Source organism: Colletotrichum paranaense (assembly GCF_030867605.1).
Source record: "Colletotrichum paranaense strain IMI 384185 chromosome Unknown Scaffold_15.1, whole genome shotgun sequence".
Lineage (NCBI taxonomy): Eukaryota > Fungi > Ascomycota > Sordariomycetes > Glomerellales > Glomerellaceae > Colletotrichum > Colletotrichum paranaense.
The window spans coordinates 650,434-673,297 of record NW_026848973.1 but is presented as its reverse complement, the minus strand read 5'-3'; the positions used below and the strand labels follow the sequence as shown (position 1 = coordinate 673,297).

Here is a 22,864-nt window from a genome sequence, read left to right as displayed (position 1 = left end):
ATATCTCCGGTATCAGCCAGGGAATCCGCCTCTCGCCATCTTCTTTGCTCTTTGATCGCGGCGATTGTGGTTTGCCCGAGAGCTCTTGCTGGCTTCCTTTCTCCTCCGCGCAGCCTCGGTCTCCTTTTCGCCAGTAGGACCGGCCACATTACCGCCTCCACGGCCTCCGCCTCCTCTTCCACCACGGCCGCGACCTCCTCGTCCACGGCCGCCTCCGCCACCCCGTGAGGAGCTGCCACCACCATTTTCAGAGTCCTCTGCGCCAGAGCCAGCCGGACTAGCTCGCCATGCCGTTGACAGAATCTCGGTCTGAGTACCGGTGAATGCAGCGGCACCGCTGTACTTGGCCTCGAGACGTCGCTTTTGACCCGGATTCCTCACCAGCATCAGTGCCCAACCCTCAATGGCCTCATCCGTCATGCCAGTCTCTTCTCTCAACTTTCCTCTCGCCTGGCCCCTCCTTGTCGTAGCCTGCCTGTCAAATACACTGGGGTCGGCTTGGAAGGCTTTGTACAGTGTTTCTTCGCTGGCATCCTTCTGGCCGTCGGCCTCTTCATTGGCGTTGTCGACCGTGCCTCCAACATCGTCTGCGTCGTAGGTGTCGTCACGTTCGTCGTCATCGGAGTCGAATGCGGCGAGTGCTGATAAGATGGCTGCCTTGTTTGGTGCAGTCGATCTATCCTTGAGCACGTCGTCGGCTGTCTTTTCGGGTCCCTTCTTTCCAAAGTGAAGCTTGGAAACGTCCAGCTCCAGTCTGTCGAGTTCATCGTCGTCAAACACATTGTGGCGTTCAGGTAACTGCGGTGGCGTTGGTCTAGGTTCAAGCTGGCTTTTCCTTCTTTCCAACGTGGGGGATCTATGATATCGTCAGCCTTACCATAGTCAAGTAAAGAAACAGAGCAAACATACAACGGAGCAGAGCGGTCCATCGCCGCAAGGTGCGGAGGCAATGAATCCTCTAGTAAATGAGCCGTAACAATCTCCGTATTATCACCGTATTCGTCAAACAGCTTCGAGATGAACCCTGACCCCAGATCCGGAAACAGATCTTGAATGAGTGATATCTGACTCTGCCGGTGCATGTGCAACTCCGCCTGAACCTGTCCCTCTTCCGCGACATCTTTGCCCTTGCCCTTGTCGACCTTCCTCTTCACGAGCCTCTTTGGCCGCATCATTCCGCCACCAGGCTTCTTGAATCCCTCCAGCGCTGAAATCCGTGACTTCAACGCCGTCGACGCCGCGCCCTTCTCCTCGGCCCTCTTGGACAGCTGCTTCAGCACCGGCGTGACGGTGACGAGCTCCGCCACGAGGGAATCGTTCACGTTCAACGGGCCAACCCTATGCGTCTCGGCAGTGGATTTTAGGGAGAATAACACGTCAGCCAGCATCCCGAAGCGAGGCTGCTCGCCCTCCGTCAGGCCTACCAGGCAGAGGTACATCGTCGCGACGAGGACCTTGCGCAGCGGCGGGTTCGTAATCTTGAAGGCCGTGACCAGGCCGTCGAAGAAGTCTGAGCCGGCGAGGAAGAAGGATGCGGCGTGTGGGGAGGCGTGGAGTAGATGGTTCAGGTTCGCGAGGCGGGCCTCGAGGGATTTGAGGTCTGCTTTGAGACCGGCTTCCATGGATTGCGCGAGTGACTTTTTGAGGCCTGCTAGGGGGTGCTCGAGGGCGCTGGCGTGGAGGTGGAAGGCTTTTGAGAGGGTGGTGGGCGCATTTTTGCGGTAGAGTTTTGAAAAGGCGCAGAGGAAGGGGGCTGTGATTAGGGGTGTTGGGGGTGGTGTTGTTGGGTTTGTGAGGAGGCGGGATGTGAGTGTGAATGACGACCTGAGTAGGGCCTTTGATGTCGTGGAGGAGCATCCTAGGATGGGTGAGGGTCCTGCTTCGGCGACTTGTGTTGTAAAGGAGGAGAGGAAGGCTGGGATGGAGGCGTCTTCTTTTACGGCGGCGCGGGAGAGGTCTTTATCTGAGAGGGCGAGGTAGGCTTGCGTGAGGGCCGTCCAGGCTTCGAGGAGGGCTTCCCATTCTTGAGAAGTGAGTTTTGCGCGCCACGATGGCGTGGGGAAGGGGGCCAGGGGCGGGAGGGAGGTTGCCATGATTGCTGGAGCTCTGGGGTTTCGTGAGATGGTGAGTGTGATCTAATGTGAGATGTGCGCTGGAACTGGCGGGGTAAGATGCTCTCAGGGATGTGAGGGATTCTCTCGCGGGATGCAGGAATAGCAGAATGCTCTTAGAAAGAGCTCAACGTCGGGTCGTAATTGCGCATCTGGTGAGTTTTGGTAACGCGCTTGGAGGTGGCGATGAGGTGAAGTGAGGCGGCTGGCCGTGACATGTCGTTCTCTCAGATCTCGCCGGATGATTCATTCATTGACGTCGGTGCCTCTCCCCAGCCGGGCCATGCAGTGAGCTTTCGGCGGAGCTGCGAATGCGGAAGTGGGTACCTTCATGGTGGGGTTCGTTCTTTCTCTTGTGCCTGTTTGCTTGTTGCCGCCGCAAATGGTCAGCTCAGAAGATACGTATCTTTTTTCGACGTCCCAGTTTCTGCGCTAGGCCTACCTAGGCTTAGCCACAACACTCGGTAAAGCCCTACTTCCCAAACCCCACGAAAAAAAGTTCGCGATCGCAATTCCCTCCGACTGCAAGCTCTCAGATAGCCCAAAAGATCATCAGCCTTCATCACTTTGCCGCAACCAAGCCGTTCGAGTCGTGAAGGAAATTCAATCTCTCCCTAACCTTACCAAACACCCAACCGAACCTCTTCGTTCAACAACACTTCAAAATGTCTTACAACAAGGACAAGGACTTCGGCGAGGCGCCCAAGACGCACAAGATCCGCATCACCCTCTCCTCCCGCAAGGTCCAGTCCCTCGAGAAGGTCAGCGCCGAGCTCATTGAGCGCGCCAAGTCAAAGGACCTCCGCGTCTCCGGCCCCGTCCGCCTGCCCACCAAGACCCTCAAGGTCACCACCCGCAAGACCCCTTGCGGTGAGGGTTCCAAGACCTGGGATTGCTTCGAGATGCGCATCCACAAGCGTCTCATTGAGTGAGTTTTTCGCTGTTGGCGTAAAATGATTGGAGCGAGAATGCTAATGATTGAACAGCCTCAACGCCCCCACCGAGATCGTCAAGCAGATCATCATCAACATCGAGGCCGGTGTCGAGGTCGAGGTCACCATTGCCGCATAAGCGATTGGTATCCAAGCCCCGAAACAAAAATGTTGTAAAGACGAGTTGTTGTTGTAGGAGGGACGAAACGGTATGGGCTTCGGACTTGGGAATGCTGCGTTCGCTAAGCCAGCGACGAGGGCTGGCCGAAAGGTTTTACACCTCAACGCAGCTATGCAAAGGCGGCGGGACGAGTGAGGCGGTCTAGATACCACCCGAATCAACTGATGACCCCCCATTCTGAGTTCCTCTATTGTGATGTGTCGTATGGATATGCATGAAGCCCAGTTGAAGTACCTACTGTGATCTTGGCCATATTGCATGTGAAGTCAAGGGCGGTGGGCACGAAGGATTGCGAGTGTCAGGATGTTGAGGAAGATACTCAATGTTTGGGAACTTGTGCCCAACTAGAGCGCAGTATGAGCACCATAATTTCACATGCTCAGCCAGATACCCCAACCCACGGTCACCAACTGATCCTTTTTGAAATCAACGCCGTGTAATGCCAGCCCCCTTTACACAAGTACAGATAGACCACTTTTGGCCCTTGCATCGTCGCTTCTGTTCCCGCCCACCCCCTTTACAAATCCCAAAGACAGAACTCTCTCTTAGGAGGCAACTCGGGCATAAGACCCTCAAACTTGCCAGTCTGCGTAAACGACTGCCACTGCTGCTTCGACTTGTCATCATATAACTCGTCGGGTAGCTCAGTGTCCTTGTAATAATTTGGCGGACCATCCGGGAACCATATCCTCGTCCACGCGCCGTTGAAGGCTCGAATGCCAGGCAGATTGCCTTGGTAGGTGACGGGCTTGCCCTTCCAATTGGATAACCGCCCGTTCATGTCCTTGGAGCTGTAGCTCGACACTGGTGGATGCTGCCTCGAGCTCCCCGGCGGGTACGGCCCGCTCCCAGGCGCCGCCGCTTGTTGCGCGGTGGGCGGAGCTGGTGCAGCGGTCTGCCCTCCAAATGGGTTTGGCGCCGATCCGCCTGCTCCGAGGCCACCGGACGGCTGGCCAAACGGGGACGCATTGTTCTGTCCAAAGGGGTTCGTCTTCTGGCCAAGCTGAGCTGGTTGTCCGAATCCGCTGGCAGGCTGCGTAGGCTGAGCAGTCGCCGCCGGTTGACCGAAGGTGCTGGGCTGCGCATCGGTTTTCGCTCCAAAGGGATTGGTCGCCGCCGGCTGCGCTTGAGAAGGCTGACCGAAGGGACTGGAAGATGCAGTCTGAGCCGGTTGTCCGAATGCACTTGTTGTCGCAGGCTGTACTGGCTGACCAAACGGACTTGGGTTCGTCTGGGCGGGAGCCCCGAAAGGGTTGGCATTCTGTGTCGTATTCTGCGCGGGCTGTCCAAAGGGGCTAGGACTGGCCGTGTTCTGCGAAGCCTGACCAAATGGACTGGATGTATTGTTGCTGCCGGCGCTGGCAAACGGGCTGGCACCGCTCGTCGCGCCTCCAAAGGGGTTCGGCTTCTGCCCAAGAGCACTTGCTTGGCCAAAAGCGCTGCCGCCTCCGCCAAGTTGAGATGGTTGGCCGAAGGCACTGCCCCCTGATGCCGCTGCTGGTTGTGCCGGCTGCCCAAACGCAGGCGCGCCGAAGGGATTGGGCTTCTGACCGAGGGCTGAGGCCTGGCCAAAAGCCGATGTGCCACCTCCCAGCGCGCTGGGTTGTCCAAAAGCGGATGTAGGTTGCGATGTTTGCCCAAAGGCTGGGGCGGAGCTACTCGTGGCACCGAACGCCGACGTAGGTTGTGATGGTTGCCCGAATGCTGAAGTCGGTTGCGATGGCTGCGATGTTTGACCAAAAGCTGGCGCGCCAAAGGGATTCGCACGTTGCCCCAGGGTCGCAGTCTGGCCAAAGGCGCTCCCTGTTGAAGTTCCACCGCCGCCGCCAAAGGCAGAAGTCGTGTTGGTGTTGTTAGAGGAGAATGGGTTTGACGTCGCTGTGTTCGAATTTGACGAAAAAGGGTTCTGCTGTGAAGAAGCGCCGCCCCGTCTTCCAACCGCAAACTCCCCTGTAGTCCCGCCTGGCGATGTGCCTTGCTTGCAAATGTCTATCCTGTTGGGGTGCGTTTGCTCGGCAGAAATGATGAATTGAATAGCTCCGTCAAGGTTGCCCACCGCCGTCTTCATTTGTTGTTGGGCTTGCTGGTATAGCTCTTGTGCTTGATTGAGCTTTGGATTCCGTCAGCTGATAGACCTGTAGACCTGAATAAGGTGACTTACCGCTTGCTGGGGATTTCCAGAAGCTTCCGCCATCATGTGAACGAGTCTCATTTCCTCAAAACTCTGCTCGCGCAAGTTGCCTCCGAAGAGCTGTTCCGGAGCGTCCCTGCCGGGGCCATAAGCGGACAAGATCCATTGTGGCGCTTCCGACGTCAGGTCTTTCTCAATGGTCTCCTTTGATAGCGCATATGGAAGCCCTGGTCGCATGTGAGTAGAGTGCTTCGTTTAAAACTCCTAGGAGCCGCGATTGTTTGGGCGAACCATCATTGTTGTTGCCGCCTCGATTGAATCCTCCTGTGTTTTGGCCAAAGGCTGCAAAACGGTTGTTATTTTGCGACCGTGGGTGCTCGAATCGGCAATTCTCTGCGATATCACGTATTAGCCTCTTCGATCCGAGTTTGCGATCGAGACCCCTCGGGATAATGATGGGTGCACAGCGAGTGACGTACGTCCGTACCTGCAGTTCCCCTGCTCGTAGAACTTGCAGACTACCATTCTGGTTGTTGATCGGGCGGTTTCGCAATGCAAATGGCGTGATGACAGCGGCTATGTCATTTCGTACGTGTTAAGAGCTGAGATTAGCCAGGGATTCGATGGTGGACAAAGAATCAAGCTCTTGTAATCTCCAGAGCTCGTAGATTGGGCGTCGAGAAAGAAATCATTGGCAGCCTTTCTCAGCCTTGCCGGCGCGTGCCCCTAGCGCGCCGTGGTAAGCCAATGGGGAATACGTACTGTGCGTAAGCAGTGGACAAAGCGCAAGCACTGTCCTTGCCTCCTCTGGTCCAGGCAGGTGCACTTACACCACGAACATTCAATATCAGTTCTTGACTTCCTCAAGAAGCATTCGAATTCATCTATTTGATCGAATCAAGATGACTCGGAGTTCTTTAATCGGCTTTCGTCATCAACAAGATCTTCCCGGCCTTTGAATTTCACCTTTATGTCCCACCGAAAATCGATTCTACCAATCCTAGGAATTGAGAGGACAGCGTTATTCTAATTCGTCGACGCCACAATCTTCTCTATACGAGTCACATATTCAAAAGCAAACCAAGAATCGAGATCATTGTTTCATTACTCCAAATCGGTCATAGCTACTCCGTGGAATCCATCTATCCAATAACACCAGCAACCATGGGCTTCAGCTGCTGCTCAACATAGTTGGGGTTTCTCCACTCAGACCAGTCCGCGTTCAACAGACCCCACGACTCCTCAAAGTTTTGCGTTCCCTGGCGGATGTAGTAGCTACCCACCAGAACCCAGATGAAGAAGCTGCCCTGGATCTGGGGCAAGTAGGATGCCAGGCACGTCGAGTACGTGTTGAGGTATGTGTTGTCGTTCATGTTGAAGCCAAACTCGGTCAGCGCCACGGGGAAGACATTGACCGTCACAGGGTCCGATGCATTCATGGCCTGGAAGCCCTTGGTGTACAGGTTGTTGCTCAAGCTCGCGCAGCTGCCGATGGAGCCCTCGTAGTTGTGGATCTCGAGAACGAGCTTGTCGGCGTAGCCCTCGAAGTCAGAGAGCTGGAACGTGCCGTTACCGGGTGTCAGCGCAGTACCGCGGAAGACGGGTGCGACGGTAGTGTCGTAGTTGAGGCCAGAGAGGAAGATGAGAAGGCCAGGGTTGGCGCCGTTGATGGCGTTGGTGCCCTCCTGGATGTACTTGTACCAATCCTGCCAGTTGTACGAAGCAGCAACCAGCTCGGCGTTATCCGTGGCCTCGCGAAGCTCGTTGCGGAGAGACATGGCGACGAGAGCAGTCCACGATTTTCCCTGGCGATGGTTATCAGCTTGGGTTCAACAATATTCTGCCTTCTTTCGATTCACTTACATGGTTGGCCATGTAGGTCAGGCCGCGCACCCATTTGGCGGCATCGAACTCGCGGTCTCCCCACCAAGTGTTGCCGTCGTTTCCAGAGCAGCACCACTTGCCGGTGGACATGTGGTTATCGAGGAGGATGTAGACTTCCTGCTTAGCGCATTCGGCAGCAATGGCATCGTACACCTTTGGGGTTATGTGTCAGCGGGTGTCAAACGTCGCGGCAGAGCTGATAACTTACCTCGAGACGGGTGGTCGCCTCCGTGAAGGAAGGGTTATTGGCCAGAACCTGAGCGAGGACGGCGGTGCCGTTGGTCTCACCGAGGCCGTTGATGAAAGCCGTCTTGATGTCAATGTCCTTGCCATCGTTGGCGTAGATCTGATCGACGAGCTCAATGGCGTAGGTCAGACGGATGGCGTTCATGCCGATGCTCTTGATCTTAGACACGACACCCTCGACGGAGAGGAACTGTAGACCCTCTGGGACCATGACCTCGCCGTGGCCGGGCCAGTTGGTGCCGGCGAACTGGATGTGGTTGCCAGCGGCATCCACCGCCCAGCGACCGTTCGTCACAAGCGGGCCATTGGGCCAGCTGGTCTGTCTGGCCTGGGGAAGAGCGGCGCAAAGAGGCGCGACGGAGCAGGCGACGGCCAGAAGGGAGGTGAAGAACTTCATGATGTCGGGCAGTTTTGACTGAGAAACCGACGCGTCCGAGATGGGAGCTATCACTACAGAGAAGGTCGCAATGGCATCATCTTGCGGGAACCATTGGGATCTTATACGACCTCAAAAGTTCACAGAGCATGCAGCTCGGAAGCATTCCCGCTCCAATCGAGCAATCGCCGTTGCTACCTCATCCCACGGACCGAGAGCGGGACCTGCAGCCAGACCAGGAACGCGACACTGACATCACGAGCATTGGCGGCAGTAGCTTAGCCTTGGGAGGGTGCAACGTTCCTTGAATCAACGGTCGCCATTGTCATGACTAGTCTTCGACCGCCTCCCTCAGGCCGCAGCGGGGCATCTCTCGGGTGCTCCCTCAGGTCATGATACCAAGTTGCCAGGGTAGCGACGAACCTCGGGGGCGGCTTTCGCCCGAGAAGACGAGCACAGCCGGGGCAGACATACTCTTGGGAATGGAAGCCAAGGGTCCAAGATTTACCATTGAGTGGACGCTAGAGAGTCAGGCGATGATTGTCGCCAGGAACAGCAAGCTTGTGCCGGACGGTGTGAGATCGGCTCCCGCCTTCTTCGAGACAAGCTGAAGCCTGGACAGATTCTTGCGTCCCGCCCCCGCATCGCTTGTCGAATATGCCGATGGGGAAAACGACGGATCCCGGCTCCCCAGCTCTGATGCCTTTAGTGCTGGTGTTCCCCACACTCCGAACCCCTCTCTTCATCGAACCGCTCAACGGTCCAAGCATCCCCAAATCGGCCGGTTCTGCGCCATCACAAGATACTAGTTTGGATGGTTGATGTTGCATGGGAGTGGAGCAGAGAACTTTCACCGTACCCCGGCTCCGTGATCCCCGGAAGCCGAACGAAACAAAGTCTGAAAAGATACGAAAGAAAACAGACAATAGCGGAGACGACGTGCCTGACAGGGAAATGCCCGCTGCCGATCAAGAGCCGGACCACAAAGACTAAATGTGACAGTTGGGGAAACAGGCAAGCGGGGAGAGCTTTCGAACGATCTGAATGGCGCGCAAGTTCGGACGGACGAGTTCTCGCGAGGAACTCTCACCAGCATTTGGCTCCACCGCGATACCTTGGAACGAGGAGGTGGATTCTCTGCCATTATTGGTTCTCATCATGCACGAGAATCAATTGACACGTGCTACTAGATTCTCTCGACGCTCGATGACGACAACTTCACAAACTAGCAGCTTCGAAGGTGAAGCAGTGGGGATTGTCTGACCCCAGCTTCAACCAAGCCATCCTCGGTAGAAACAATAATGTCGACCTCTCCGGCCTCGCTCTCATGCCCTCGCCCTGAACTCCAACAACGGTCCATCCTTCATACTCGTAAATGTGTCGTACAACTGCATCTCCGAGACCCGCCTCCGGCCCTCATCCAAATCTGCGCGTCCCTCAGCCGGGTCAAGTACGCCCACCGCCTTGCGCACGTCGTACAAGAACAACGTCCTCGCCAATGCGGTCGACATCTCAGCATACGCGAGCCCCTTGCCAATACATCCTCTGGCTCCAATCGAGAACGGACAAAACGCGCTCTGCGCCCTCGCCGTGTCGGCCTCGGTCGTCTCTCTGCCCCCAAACAACGGGTTTGCCGCGCCGACAATCCATCGCTCGGGAACGTAGTCGTACGCTGAGGGGAAGTAGTCCTCGTTGTGGTGGATCGTGTAGTGCGGTGTGCCAACGACGGTTCCGGCGGGAATATGCGCGCCGTCAATGGTCATGCCGCCTGCGAGAACCTCACGCGGGAGCAGGCCACCGACGGAGGGGGACAGGCGCATCGCTTCGTCTATGCAAGCGCGGAGGTAGGTGCATGTGTTGATTGTCGCGCCTTGACGGATTTCCTCGACTTCGGAGAACTTGCTGCGAATCTCGGCTGTTGCGCGCTGGAGCGCCGCAGGGTTGCGGGAAAGGTAGAAGAGGGTCGCTGCCATGGCTGTTGACGTGGTGTCGGCGCCGGCGATGATGCTAATTTGTGTGTCAGTCTTGGCTCACATCTCTGTGCCTCGAAATTGGCTAGGAGTAGTATGAACTTACAGCAGGTTCGACTCGCCCCAGAGCTCTGGCGTCGAGAAGCCCAGTCCAGTCTCCGGGTCACGCGCCTTGAGGAGGTAGTAGAAGAAGTCGCGTCGATCGGTATCTTCGCCAAGCTTCGTCCGCTCCGTCAGCTGCGCCTTGCTGTAGGCCATATACCGCGCGCGTCCAGCCGCAATGGTCGGGAAGAGGAGCTTGTCGAGCTTGAGCTTGTCGACGATGGGCATGGTACCGCACTGTCGTCCGTCAGTTCATGTTCCTCTCAAACCACTCCGTCGACAACGTCTACTCACAAGAAGATGCCTCTTGGTCGCCGCAGCGATCAAGTCCAACGCAAACCGGTTATCCGGCGCCTCGAGCATATGAAACGCTTTTCCAAACGACAAGTCTCCCAAGATATCCATGGCGAGGTAATTACACCAGTCCGTCATATTCTTGGGCGTCGACCACCCCTTTGTCTCAGCGGACGCGCCGCGACCAATCTCGGCGGTGAAGGAGCGCACGTTGCCGATGATGTAGCGCTCCATCTCCTTCATGGCCGAGTCGGAGAAGCCGTGGGCGAGGACGCGGCGCTTACGGGCGTGGACGTCCTTGTCGCGGGCGTTGTGAGTGTTGGGCGCCGGGTGGACGAAGGCGTTGTAGAACTCTGCCTTGCCGACGTTGGAGCGGAAGCCGTAGATTTCCTTGAGAGCCGTGGCGGAGTTAAAGGAAACTGAGTTGGGGCCGAAGCGGACGATTTTGCCTTCGAGGGTGTTAGTGATGGTGTCCCCATGGCTCCTGTCTCTCTTCTTTCCGTCCTGCCAGCCTCTTCTGCTCACTCTAGCAATGTCTTCCCCCGGTTTTCAAAGGGTATGAAGGATGAATGGGGAGGGTGCTGAAGATGGGTAAGTGACGTACCGTATTGCTTGTGAAGCTTGTAGAAGTCGAGATGTCTATCGCCATTCCAGGCGTGATAGAGCTGGTACCCATCCGTGACCTTTGCGATGAACGGTCCTGGATACTTTGCCAGAGGATGGAAGAAGATGCGGTACACGACGATACCGGCGACCTATATCGTTGACTGTCAGATCGGGTCCATCCATTCTCTTGCCGACGCAGCTGGGGCTTCGTAGAGCCGCTTCTTGGCGTAAATGGTGACATTGATGAACTTACATAGAGCACGCCTCCCACGGCGGCGAGGCCTAGCCAGGCCCAGAGATGACTTGAATCCATATTCACTCTTTCCTTTCCTCTCGATTCAACGGTAGTGTGATGTCAAGCGGCAGCCGGTTGTCTCTCGCCGTTGTGAGTAACCTCCACACAGCAGTGAAACACTCACGAAGCCGTGAATATAGTTCGATGTAGTGGTATGCCAAACACCAAGTTCGGTCCTTTTCCCGATGAAGTCTTTCCAGCTTTCTTTCTTCACAGCAATTTCACCTCACGTCTCATCCGTGTCTCCCGGCGAGAAGGAGGGGTGCACCTCTCTTCTTATCTGTCATACACGGCTCCTAACCCTTTCCCGGCCTGCTACCCATCGGCTTTCCACGGTCCAAGACGGGAATGGATGACGGCGCTGGCGGGTGTGCGCTTTTACCCCACGCCGCAAGGACCGGGCTGGCCTCCATGGACAAGAAATTGGAGAAATGACAATAGGCGGGACGAGTACGAGGCACTGTGCCTGCGCCAAAATTTCAGCTGTAACAAGTGACACAGTCCCCATGCGCAACCCGTCTTACCTGCCCTAAGGTGCCTGGCATTGATTACTACCAATACCGGTACCTACTTAGGTGCGCCTGTAAGAAAAGAGGCGGGCAAGGGCGCAGGTCCGTCTTATCACGCTTGCGCCCGCCCAACCTTCCTGCTTCGGGTGGCCTTCGAAAGCGGGAGTTGGAACGCTGCGGCTACTCGCGGGGATACACAAGAGAGAAAGGGAGGTTGAGGACAGACGGACTTGGATCTCGTTGGTGACGCCGCAATACCTGCTTACCCCAGACTTTGCGTTCCCATTTCTCTTCTCGGCTCGTTCAGCCCGTAGATAGCCATCCTGCCGTGGGTTCCTCACGCAGTAGGTCCATACTACCCCAAGATCTCGCATCTGCTATTTACCCACCCGGCAAGCTTCCCCCGCCCCAATCCACGCCCGCCAAAAGCCACACGAATGCAATATATGTGGATGGCATGGCGCTCCCCCGGCAGCAAGGTTTCGCAAGTGTGCATGTGAGCCAACCGGAGACGAGGCGATTACACATTGCCATGCGCGGTGAGTAAGGGTCACCCTCATTGCTCAGAGTGCCTCTTGGCCTTTTCTTGTCTCTTTGCCGAGCTCTAGTACTCTTTCCCGATATTTGAAACCTTGTCTTACACCATTCCCGAACATCCTCTTTCCCGACGGGCTTCTTCTTTCCCGAGGATTTGGAGAAGTTGGAGATACTGGACGAATCATTGGTGAGAGAATTTCATCGGGCTCGGCTTTCGGCGGCCGTCACCGTTGCGGGTCCTGCGGAGAAGACGGGGGAAGAAGGTAAACTTGGATGGCGGGGGAGGAATTCCGCTCCAGGTCCGCGATTTACTCGTTTGGCAACGGCTTGAGGGCTTGGAGGATTTGACTCGTTGTGGGCTCGTTTTTGAAGAGGTTTGGGGTTTGGAGTGTTATTGACTGGCAAGACAATAGTCATGGAGATACACAGATAGACACACAAATACATACAGTAAGTCCTAGGCTTCTCACCCAACCTGGGTAGCAATGCAATACGTTTAGATAAGGCACCCCGTACTTCCACAGCTCTGGGTTCATCACAACAGGGTGAGAGGTATACTGGTACTTGTCGCAATCCGTAAGAAGCATGGTGATGACGGCATCTAGGTCGTGGTCTCGATGTAGAAGCTTGCCGTTTTCCTGTTCGACGTTTAATTTCAGTACACAGTCCATACCAAAGCTACGTCTCTCTCCACCCACTGCCTCCTTTTGGAACATATTCCAGATGTGGTATACCAAGAACAGGTGGAAGTAGGTAGAAGTATTTCTGGCTTATGCGGAAGATCCCCGCTTAATACATCAACTTGGGTGTTTCTCAAGTATCTCAACTACCTACATACTCTATCACCAACAGCCTTGCTATGATATCTTTAGTGGCATCGTACTTCTTTGAGAGATAGAGGATTCCTGATCATACCGGCGGCAAGACGGAGGATCGTTTAATAACCTGCTTACTCGTGTAATGGGCAACAGGAATCATGGGTACCCGCAGTCCAAGGTCCTTTTCTATCATCACGGCGGACTTCCGTCGAGGCCGCACCCCTGGGAATCCAAACACCCACAACTTTCTAGATACTGAATGGAGACAATCGACTCGGTGCGAAACTAATCTGAGCCGGCCCATCTTCCCGAAGCATCAAATGTGTGCACTAACTGAGAATGGTCCATATTAGAGGCCGAGACCTATCGTAGCGGACAAATTATTCATATTTAAAGAGCGACAGGACCTATTGAGCCCCTGAGCAGGCAGATTCGCGATGGCGTGTTGACCTCATATAAAACGAACCAAAATACAGAAGATGCATCTCATGAGGCAAGCGTTTGGTTTGAGTGAATAGTTAGATAGGTTCATGATACTTGCCGTGTGTGTTCCCTAGACCCAAAAGTGTGGTGCCAGGTTATCTTACACATTGATACCTTGGGTAAAAGGTGTGTATGTGTGTGTGTACAAAGTCACTACTCTTCACCCTTAGCGGAGTGGTCTCGAAGGAATACGTCAACAGCGACGCCTGAAAAATAGACAGGCCGGCATTAAGGCCTAAGAAAGGTTGAAAGAAGCGGTATTGAGATAGGAAGAAAACAATGTGAACGGCGCTGACCGAGATGTAGGCTTGATGGACGAGCTCGAGAACAATCATGGTCCAGCTAACAACAGCGGTGCGCAGGAATGGCATGATGGAAAGGCAGTGGCGGGTGTACATTGTAGAAACGTCCCCCGGCAGCAACTCTCAAGCCAAACACGCAAACACCCAGATGCTCATTGAACACGCTCTCGCATTGTATTAAGTATATACGCCCCCAACCTCCGCCATCAACATAAGAAAACATTCAACATTACAACCCTTCATCCAATCACAGCCCCCATAAACTTCGTTTTCGTTTCCATAAATCAATGATTGTAGTACCTTGGCTCGTTAAAGACGTGGTACCGGTGATCCCGCACGCCCTGGCCGCGGAACATGGCTGGGAATCGCCAGCCCTGCGGCACCTCCTCCTCCGTAACGCGCTTATTCCGCGTGTTGTCGTCCACCGCCTCGATCTGCAGCGCCTCGTCCTTGGACTGCGGGATGACGAACTTGGCCACCTGCAGCTCCGTGTCGGTGATGGTGCTGCGGCTGACGCGCGCGTAGCCCGTGCGCTTGAGGCCCTTGTAGAGGATGTACTCGCACCAGCGGTCCCAGTCGGTCGGGTCGACGTCGTGCATGCCGGATGTGCTGCTGACGTAGGTGTTGTAGTTGCCTTGCAGGGGCTTGGTGACGAGGTAGGATAGCAGGACGGAGGGGTTCTTTGATTCGCCCATGAGCTTGGAGAGGTATTCGGTCTGCAGACGGCGGTCTTCGGGGTCCTCTTCCTGTCCGGAGTGGAACACGAAGACGTCGACTTCTTGGCCGTAGACGTCGAGGGTGGCGGCGATGGCGGGCGCGAGCTCGCCCACGGGACTGGGGAGCAGGTGGTGCGTCGACTTGAGAATCGGGAACTTGGAGAGCAGAGCGGAGCCCCAGGTGTGCTTGTTGGGGCCTGGGCCGTAGTCGACGTACATTCCGAGGTCCTCGGCAAGGAATTGCGTGGTGTCGCGGTTGCCCATGATGATGCGCTGCAGGTCGGACTCGAGGAGACCCACCACGTCCAGCTCGAGTTCCTTGATGAGGTCGCGCATGCGGTACTCGGAAGACCACATGTCGTTGTCGAGGGAGAAGTGGATGGTCCAGATACCGGCCGTCATGATGCGATCTTCAGGGTGGTAGGGCTTGTAGTCGTTGGTAGGGAAGCGCATGAAGGCTGCGGCCAGGAAGACGATGTTGATGAAGGCGGCTGCAATTGTGTTGTACTTTTTGTGCTGCGACGGGGATGCGCGGCGGGTATCGCGGCGGCGGGCCTGCGAGGAGGTGAGGTCGAAGACACCGGCGCCGATGAGGATAAATGTGGTCATCATGACCCAATCAGTGTGCTCACGAACAAGGGGCCCACCAGGAACAAATGCGTAGGCGACGACCCAGACGTGGAACAGCACCATAAAGTTGTAGATGAAGAACCCAAGACCAAATGTCGTGCCAGGACTTCTCTTGGCGGCGGTCGAAAGGAATGGCACAGACAGACCCATCAGGTAGAAGGCCGTGGTGAGAGCACCATAGTAACCGAACCAGTGGTGGTATGAGGTCAAGACAGCCGCACCAACGCAGCCAACGCCGTAGGCTGTCCACGAGCTCATCAAAGAAGGGCGGTAGAGGCCAACCAAGAGACCAGCAGTCATTGCGACAATAGTCATCCAACCATAGGTGTTGGCAGTAGGGCCCCGGATCGGGTAACCATCCCAGACCCAGAGGATCATGGTGCTGGTATCGGAGAGCAGGGAGTGAATTCCGAAGAACAGACCGCCAACGCCAAAAGCAGCGAGGACCGAGGAACGGCCCTTCTTGGAGTCTTCCGGGATATCGCCACTAGTCAGGGGCGCTCTCCGAGTGAACCGCAGAGCAGCTACAACAGCAATGGCGAAGCCTGTCGCGTTCCAGCCTCCGTTGGCGGCGTGCATAACAGGCCATAGCGGGTTGTTGGTCCACCATATGAACTTGGCCGTGGAAGAGGCGACAAGGCCAAGAGTCCAAGCCATGATTCTGGATTCGAGACGGCTCTGATGTGCTCTCTCGGACCAGAACGAAGCAGTCCAGCCAAGGCAAGACGTGGCCACGGCGAAGCCAACGGTGAAGAGACGGTAGGCAGGGTCAAGAACCTGGTACGCCAGCAGTCCGACCAGTGAGATGAGGTGGACAGCGCGCTGATTATTGACGACGAGGGAGCGAACACTGCGAATGCCCAAGGTTGCGGGCAAGATGGTTGACATAACAAAGGCCTCGTAGCCAGAGATGCCCATGTGCCAAAGGGGGAAGTACCACACCAAAACTCCCAAGCTGGTCAACATGGACCAAAAGATGAAGCCGTGGTAGACATCGGCGGCGGTGTCGAGTGCCTCGGTCCAGGTGAATCGGCCAGTTAACAGGTTTGCGCTCGCCTTTTCCTTCCTTGAAGCAAGTCAGCTGCTACACCCTTGATCACAATTTTCCACAAAACTTACTGCTTCTCGAGCACGGCGGACGGAACGGATGACCGATTCTCACTATAGCAAGATTTAGATTGTGCTCTTCAACTGGATCTATTTTTTGTGCCTGGTGTACAATATGTACAAGACTATTTCGGGAGCCATTGGACGTACCCCTTGCTTGCTCCCTTGACATCCTTGATCACCACTTCGAACGTGTTGAAGTCGAGAGCCGTCACGGCGTCAAAGGCAACGTCGAAGAGGATGAGAGCCCATTCGAAGAAGGCGTAAATCGTGTAAGCTGTGCGCGGTTAGCTATAACGCTCGTGCGCAAACCCTCCAAGGCCGAAAACCTTACCTCCCGCAACGCGGTGGACCTTGTGCTGGATGAAGAAATAGATCAAGGGCACCAGGGTACCAAAGAAGGAGCTGGCAATCAGCTTGCGGTACTTGATGGCCTGGGGGTTCGGCGGGCTCAGCATGACGCATCCTATTGTCCACGGGAGGGATGCGACAATGTAGGAGATCATGAAGATGTCGTGCCAGTCATGGTCGTCGGTCGAGGTTACATAGGTGAAGCCACCACACATGCATGTGCGCAGAATGCCCATCGCCAGGGTGAACTTTGGCAGAGTCTGTCCGGGTCTCCGTGTCAAGAGATACCACAGTCCGACGAGGGCGAATCGCGGGCCCGAGGTGATTGCGATGAAGAACATGAAGAAGGACCGCTCGGGGTATCGGTCGCCAATTGTCGCGGAAACGGAGGGAAACCACTCGTCGGGGTATCCGTACCACTCATTTTGGACAATCTTGTGGTAATGCAGCGAAACGCCTACAATGAATGCGCTGATGAAGGCAGCTGTCGTGGAAAGTCAGCTTTGGGAGCTTTCGCGGACGGTCGTACGACGGCAAAAAGTGCCCCGCGACAGCATCGCGACCAGCGGCGGCAACAACTCCGGGCGCGAAAGACTTACTGTAAGCTGTAGCAGTATGTAGGTAGCTGATCCATTGGCCATTGAATACCAGCGCGACGCCGCCGTCCTTGTCTTTGTACCTTGACGCCATTGCGAACCTCTACTTGCTCTGAACCTTTCTCTCTCGAGGGGAATGGTTTCTCTCTCAGCTCAAACGACAAAAACAAAGAGAAAAGAAGCTCATCCGAGGGATCCGGGGATGCAATGACACGAGCTGACGAGGGGGGAAGAACTTAGAAGGATGAATGGAGGGGGAGGGCCGAGAGAAGGGCGGAAATAAGACAGGATTGTGCCTGGCAATTGCACAACTAATTAACCAGCATGCCTCGGCGGCCCGCGGATGGGGAATCGATTGGATCGAAGGGAATCGCGTGGTTGGGTGTCGTGGGAGTTTTGCAACAGTGCGGCCCCTGACCGTGGAGTCTTTGGAGAAAGAAGTTGCAAGGTTTCCGTGACGGTACGGAGTCTTTTCTGGTAAGGTTGTTGAACGTAATCAGTCCAAAATGTTTGGCGCCGACAGGGAAGATGACAGAAGCGGCACCCGTGGGACACGCGACCGGGAGACGACGGAGCTTTGAGCTTGCCGCTGATGGACCGATGCTGACGCTGAGGCCTGCGCTACCTCTGTGTACGGGGACGGCAAGGTGCTGATGCACGCAAGGGCAAGCTCTTCGGGGTTAAAGCTACTTGACAAGGTACCTCAAGGTGTCGGGGGTTAGTCCCAATCGGGACCGGGCTCGACAGGGGGAGCTTGGCGCAAGGCTGAAGTCCGTGACGTCCGTCTCATCGGACTCCTCCCTCCAGCCACAGCTACACGGGCCACTCAGAGTCCACTCTCGGCCAGGGGAGCCACACCTTGCCAGATGCCCCGCTTTAAAGTTTTGGTTACTTTCTCAGCCTTGTCAACTTTTTTTCTTGACTGGTTTTTCCCTCTTCTCGATCTGCAGCGTCAGGCAGAGTATCTGTGTAGCACATCTCAGCCAGGCGACTCGAATTCAGTGCTCGATACCACACAGCCGCAATCATGTCTGTTGCTGAAAAGGCCCGTTTCTACTTGGAGCGCTCTGTTCCTCAATTGCGCGAATGGGAGGAAAAGGAAATCTTCACAAAGGTACGCACGCCACCAACCAACCTAGAACCCCTCCCCCATCCTTGACCACAAGTCACGGCCAAACATCTACACCACAGTGTACCCTAACAAATCTTTGCAGGATGAGATCCGTACAATCGTGCAGAAGCGCAGCGACTACGAGCACCGCATCCTCGCCCCCCGCTCCAACCCCGACGACTTCACCGCCTATGCAAAATGGGAACAATCCCTCGAGTCCCTCCGCCAGAAACGCTGCAAGCGGATGAAGATTGGCCACGTCACGTCCCAGCACACCACTCAATCCCGCGTCCTCGCCATCTTCGACCGCGCCGTCAGCAGACACCCCGGTAGAAAGGACCTGTGGCTCGAGTACCTCAAATACACCGCCGACGTCAAGGCCACCAAGCGCTGGCGCCGGACCATGGCCAGCGCCCTCCGCATGATGCCCACCGACGCTGACCTGTGGATCTTTGCCGGCCGGCGCTCGGCGTCCAACGGGGACATGGGCGGCGCGCGAGGATACTTCATGCGCGGGTGCCGCTTCTGCACGAGCGAGGGCACGCTGTGGATCGAGTACGCGCGGTGCGAGATGGAGTGGCTGGCCAAGATGCAGGCTAAGAAGGGCGGCAGCAAGAAGAAGGCGGAGCAGGAGAATCCGCTGGCTGGCGAGAAGATGGACGACGACGACGAGATCAAGCTCATTGACGAGGACGATGAGGAAGACGAGGACGAGGACGTTCTGAGCCTCCCCGTGCCCGGCAAGGAGAAGAAGAAGGCCATTGACGAGGAGGAGAGCAAGGCGCTCAAGCACAACCCGGCCCTGGACGGTGCCATACCGATGGCTATTTTCGACATTTCGAGAAAACAGCCGTTCTACAACCCCGAGGTGGCCGAGCGCTTCTTTGACATGTTTGCCTCCTTCGCAAAGGTCTCGTCCGCGTCCAAGATTCTCCAGCACGTCGTCGACGTCATGAGGGAGCAGGACGCCGCTCACCCGGCGACGTGGAATTGCTACATCCGCCTGCCCCTCGTCGGCGTCAGCCCCGACACGCCCGAGTTCCCTCTCGGCCTTCGCGAGGTTCTGTCGCGCCTGGGCAAGGGACTGGACGAGACGTCCGACAAGGCTGCGCTGGAGAGCAAGTCGCTGGTGTGGATCGAGCTGGTGCTCCTCTTCAAGGGTCTCGACGAGGGTATCAGGACGGTTCTGGAGCACACGAGAGATCAGCTGCAGTCATAGCCCTGCCATTGCGCTGTGGGTATATGTTTGTTGACTATATATGGATGTTGGTACAAAACAAAAAGGTGGAAGAAAGAAGTATGGGTATTGAATAGTGTTTTCGGCGCAACACATTGGGAATTAGAAGCGGCCCCCGGCGGGATGTATCCAGTATCCCGATTTCTTGATACCACTTGCAGAGTCAGTCAGCCTAATCAAACAAGGTCAAATAAAGACAACCCTCCTTCCTGCTCCCGCTCCCACTACGCTGCTGTGTAATTGGGAAACTTCTTCGACTCCTCAACAGTCTTATCCCACTCCTTGTCTTCATCGAGCTCCTTGGCCATGCGGATGACTTCATCCCACTCCTCGCGCGTGACCTTGTTGACGCTGAGACGAGACTGCTTCAGCAGCTCCATGTTCTGCAATGGGCCGTTACCACGCGACTCCTTGAGCAGGCTCAGCGGCACGATGCGAGGGAACTTGTGCTCGATCTTGACGTGGACGAGGCTCCATTTGCTCCCGTCGTGCGGGGCACTGTCGTCGTAGTACGGGTTGTCATTGATGCATGCGTTCCCTGATAGCTATGTCAACCAAATAGTCTCATGAGTATGAGCTGGAAGGGTGGAGAACACACAGTCGGGCGAGTGCTCCTTGGCTATACTCATGATACCAACAACACCAGGCTCTTTACAATTCGAGTGGTAGAAGAACGCCTTGTCGCCCTTCCGCATCCCCCGCAGGTTATTCCGCGCGACATAGTTACGAATACCTGCGCTTTTTGTCAATCACTTGCTCCACACTTACACAGAAAAGTCCAGGACGATGAACGTACCCTCCCAGCCCTCGGGCGTCTTCTTGGCCGCCAAATCGTCAATGGAGAACTTGATCTCATACCCATCCTCGATGCGAACATCCGGCTCAGATTTCATGAGCCAGTACCGCGAGCCCGGCGGATCCCGTGGCTCCGCCTCGGCGTTGACGTCCGGGACGGGCGCATCGCGAAGGGCCTTGAGTTCGTCCTTTGTCTTCTTTGGCGGCGCTTCCTTCTTCCCTGCCGCCGGCTTCTTTTCATGCATAAGTATCCGTAAATGAGACCAAGAATAGAAAACGGAGCAGCTCCTAGTGATAGCCGGTGTGTAATTTCACTCAGCTTACCTTGGCTTTCTTGGCGGGCTTCGGCTTCGGCTCGTCCTCGTGGTCGATAGCCTCGGCTTTGGTCTCCTCTTCCTTCTCGATTGATGCTACTACTTTTCTTTTTTGACCTGCAGTGGCCTTGGGCGGAGGCGGAGATTGTGGAGTTTGCTTGTTGGTCTTCTTTTCTGTCTTGGTTGTGGGCTTGGGTTTCGCTGGCGATGGCTTCTTATCCGCTGGCGGGGCGGCCTTGTCCAGGCGCGTCGATGACCTCAGGCTGCGGGTGACGGCGGGCATTGTGAGAGCAGCAACACGAGACTGAAAAGTATGTTGAGTATGTGCGATTGTTAAATCAAGTGAGCACGAGGGCAAGAAATGACTAGGTCTGTAAGTGAAGGTCGTCTGGCTTGTGATGCGTGCCAGTCGATGGAGCAAGCTCATCCCGGAGACGCGCAGCTATGGTGGGTTTACCGTTCGAGACTGTGCAGCAGGTGGGACCAAAACCGTTGAACGGACGCATGGACCTCTGATTGATCACGTAATCGCTGCCTCGACAAACGTCCCGCGGTGACCGGTCACATTTTCATTTTCATTTTCATCGCTTAGGCCTGAACGGACATGGGAGTTGCGAAATCCCCTCAGCAACCCACTTCAACAAGGTATCCATATTTAACTCTAAGTTGGGTCGATCGAGATCATCCAGCTAGTCATTGGATTGCATAAGTGTTGACGCACTGCTTGTGATTTATGAACTACATTTTGCCCATGTCAGAAGGCACAACGACTAAGACATGTTGGTAGGATCACGACCTTGTTTCAATTACCACCAAAGGTAATCGCAGACCACAACTGCTTTTTGGAGACTTGTCTATGTGGTATCATGAGTCCTTCAGAGTTGCCAGATCGATCAGGGAATAACTCACATCTATATGGTCGTAATGAGGCTCAGGCAAATCTCATTCTTGGGTCTCTTTGATGTTTACCATACATGTATTCAAAAGGGCGCAAGGAGCATCAAACTGACCCACCCAGCTGAGTCTCAAGAACCCCTTGCCAACATTCCCAATATCGCCATCTTCGCCCACCATCAAACACCGTAACATAGCCAAACTCTCAACGCCTAAGATGTTAAAAGCATCAGAAACAGCGCTCGCCGCAATCGGCAAAACACCCCTTGTCCGTCTCCGCCGAATTGTCCCCGCAAACCACGCAGATGTCTACCTCAAACTCGAATACACCAACCCAACAGGCTCCCACAAAGACCGCATGGCCGCCGCCATCATCCAAGAGGCCGAGAAGAGAGGTGCCCTCAAGCCGGGCATGAAAGTCGTCGAGGCCACAGGCGGCAGCACGGGGTCTTCGCTCGCCTTCGTCTGCGCGGTCAAGGGCTACAAGTTCCAACCGGTTAGCTCCAACGCTTATGCAGTGGAGAAGCTCAAGACTATGGCGGCGTTTGGGGCCAAGGTTGATATTGTTCACAGTCCGACGGGACGGATTACTGCTGATTTGATTCCTTCTTTGATTCGGCGGGCGAAGGAGGTCGAGAGGGAGGGGAATGTGTATTCTACGGACCAGTTCAATAACCGGGACGCCTTGGTCGGATACGCGGCCCTGGGCCATGAGATCATTCAGCAAGTTCCAGAGGGCGTCGATGTCTTCTGCGCTGCTGTTGGTACCGCTGGATTGGCGATGGGTGTCTCGGCAGTCTTGAAGGCAGCTAGGCCAGAGACGCGCGTGGTTGTACTGGAGCCCGCGTCAACGCCCGTCATCACAGGAGGTCAAGCTGGTTCTCATGGTGTCGAGGGAATTGGTATCGGCTTTCTTCCTCCTCTCTTGGATAAGAAGCTGTATGACGAGGCGCGGGCCGTCTCGGAGGATGAAGCGCGTGCCATGTGTCGGCGTCTAGCTAGAGACGAAGGTATTTTCGCGGGCGTGTCCACGGGTTTGAATGTGGTTGCTGCGATTCGGTTGGCGGCGGAGATAGGGGCTGGGAAGAGGGTGGTTACCATCGCGTGCGACTCGGGTTTGAAGTACTTGAATGGGGACCTGTTCTCTACGCCGCAGTAAATTATTTGTTAGCCCGTACATAGGACACTTGGGGTTTTCTCAGGGTGAAGACTGGGTAGTCGGAATCGTTTACTGCATTTCAAAGGGATTGGCAGTATCACCCAGGACAAGTTTAGGGGTCCACCATTTTGGTAGGGTCGAACCCACATAGATAATAGAGCTTATTGATACAGTGAT

The 22,864-nt window shown here is 55.5% G+C and overlaps 8 protein-coding genes across 8 annotated transcripts; 3 read left to right on the top strand and 5 right to left on the bottom strand.

Moving 5' to 3' along the window:
- Nucleotides 1-12: 12 nt before the first annotated feature.
- On the bottom strand, nucleotides 13-2,093 carry CPAR01_14426 (CUE domain-containing protein; the record flags this gene model as incomplete). The annotated part of the gene is made up of 2 exons (XM_060498677.1): nucleotides 13-856; nucleotides 910-2,093. 2 exons carry the CDS (start codon nucleotides 2,091-2,093, stop codon nucleotides 13-15), a joined length of 2,028 nt encoding a protein of 675 aa, XP_060342738.1.
- A 683-nt stretch (nucleotides 2,094-2,776) lies between these two features.
- On the top strand, nucleotides 2,777-3,182 carry CPAR01_14425 (40S ribosomal protein S20; the record flags this gene model as incomplete). Its single annotated transcript, XM_060498676.1, has 2 exons — nucleotides 2,777-3,039; nucleotides 3,098-3,182. 2 exons carry the CDS (start codon nucleotides 2,777-2,779, stop codon nucleotides 3,180-3,182), a joined length of 348 nt encoding a protein of 115 aa, XP_060342737.1.
- A 559-nt stretch (nucleotides 3,183-3,741) lies between these two features.
- On the bottom strand, nucleotides 3,742-7,882 carry CPAR01_14424 (uncharacterized protein; the record flags this gene model as incomplete). The annotated part of the gene is made up of 6 exons (XM_060498675.1): nucleotides 3,742-5,334; nucleotides 5,386-5,582; nucleotides 5,647-5,931; nucleotides 6,512-7,160; nucleotides 7,219-7,392; nucleotides 7,448-7,882. 6 exons carry the CDS (start codon nucleotides 7,880-7,882, stop codon nucleotides 3,742-3,744), a joined length of 3,333 nt encoding a protein of 1,110 aa, XP_060342736.1.
- Nucleotides 7,883-9,186: 1,304 nt separating this feature from the next.
- Nucleotides 9,187-11,146, bottom strand: CPAR01_14423 (cytochrome P450; the record flags this gene model as incomplete). Its single annotated transcript, XM_060498674.1, has 5 exons — nucleotides 9,187-9,868; nucleotides 9,938-10,170; nucleotides 10,228-10,763; nucleotides 10,832-10,982; nucleotides 11,087-11,146. The coding sequence occupies 5 exons, from the start codon at nucleotides 11,144-11,146 to the stop codon at nucleotides 9,187-9,189; spliced, it is 1,662 nt and encodes a 553-aa protein (XP_060342735.1).
- A 2,915-nt stretch (nucleotides 11,147-14,061) lies between these two features.
- CPAR01_14422 (Frag1/DRAM/Sfk1 family protein) lies at nucleotides 14,062-17,271 on the bottom strand (the record flags this gene model as incomplete). Its single annotated transcript, XM_060498673.1, has 5 exons — nucleotides 14,062-16,189; nucleotides 16,243-16,284; nucleotides 16,381-16,507; nucleotides 16,565-17,065; nucleotides 17,181-17,271. 5 exons carry the CDS (start codon nucleotides 17,269-17,271, stop codon nucleotides 14,062-14,064), a joined length of 2,889 nt encoding a protein of 962 aa, XP_060342734.1.
- Nucleotides 17,272-18,204: 933 nt separating this feature from the next.
- On the top strand, nucleotides 18,205-19,507 carry CPAR01_14421 (U3 small nucleolar RNA-associated protein 6; the record flags this gene model as incomplete). The annotated part of the gene is made up of 2 exons (XM_060498672.1): nucleotides 18,205-18,291; nucleotides 18,392-19,507. The coding sequence occupies 2 exons, from the start codon at nucleotides 18,205-18,207 to the stop codon at nucleotides 19,505-19,507; spliced, it is 1,203 nt and encodes a 400-aa protein (XP_060342733.1).
- Nucleotides 19,508-19,749: 242 nt separating this feature from the next.
- Nucleotides 19,750-20,917, bottom strand: CPAR01_14420 (uncharacterized protein; the record flags this gene model as incomplete). Its single annotated transcript, XM_060498671.1, has 4 exons — nucleotides 19,750-20,063; nucleotides 20,124-20,258; nucleotides 20,322-20,553; nucleotides 20,645-20,917. The coding sequence occupies 4 exons, from the start codon at nucleotides 20,915-20,917 to the stop codon at nucleotides 19,750-19,752; spliced, it is 954 nt and encodes a 317-aa protein (XP_060342732.1).
- Nucleotides 20,918-21,745: 828 nt separating this feature from the next.
- Nucleotides 21,746-22,687, top strand: CPAR01_14419 (uncharacterized protein; the record flags this gene model as incomplete). The annotated part of the gene is made up of 1 exon (XM_060498670.1): nucleotides 21,746-22,687. The coding sequence occupies one exon, from the start codon at nucleotides 21,746-21,748 to the stop codon at nucleotides 22,685-22,687; it is 942 nt and encodes a 313-aa protein (XP_060342731.1).
- Between the last annotated feature and the right edge of the window lie 177 nt (nucleotides 22,688-22,864).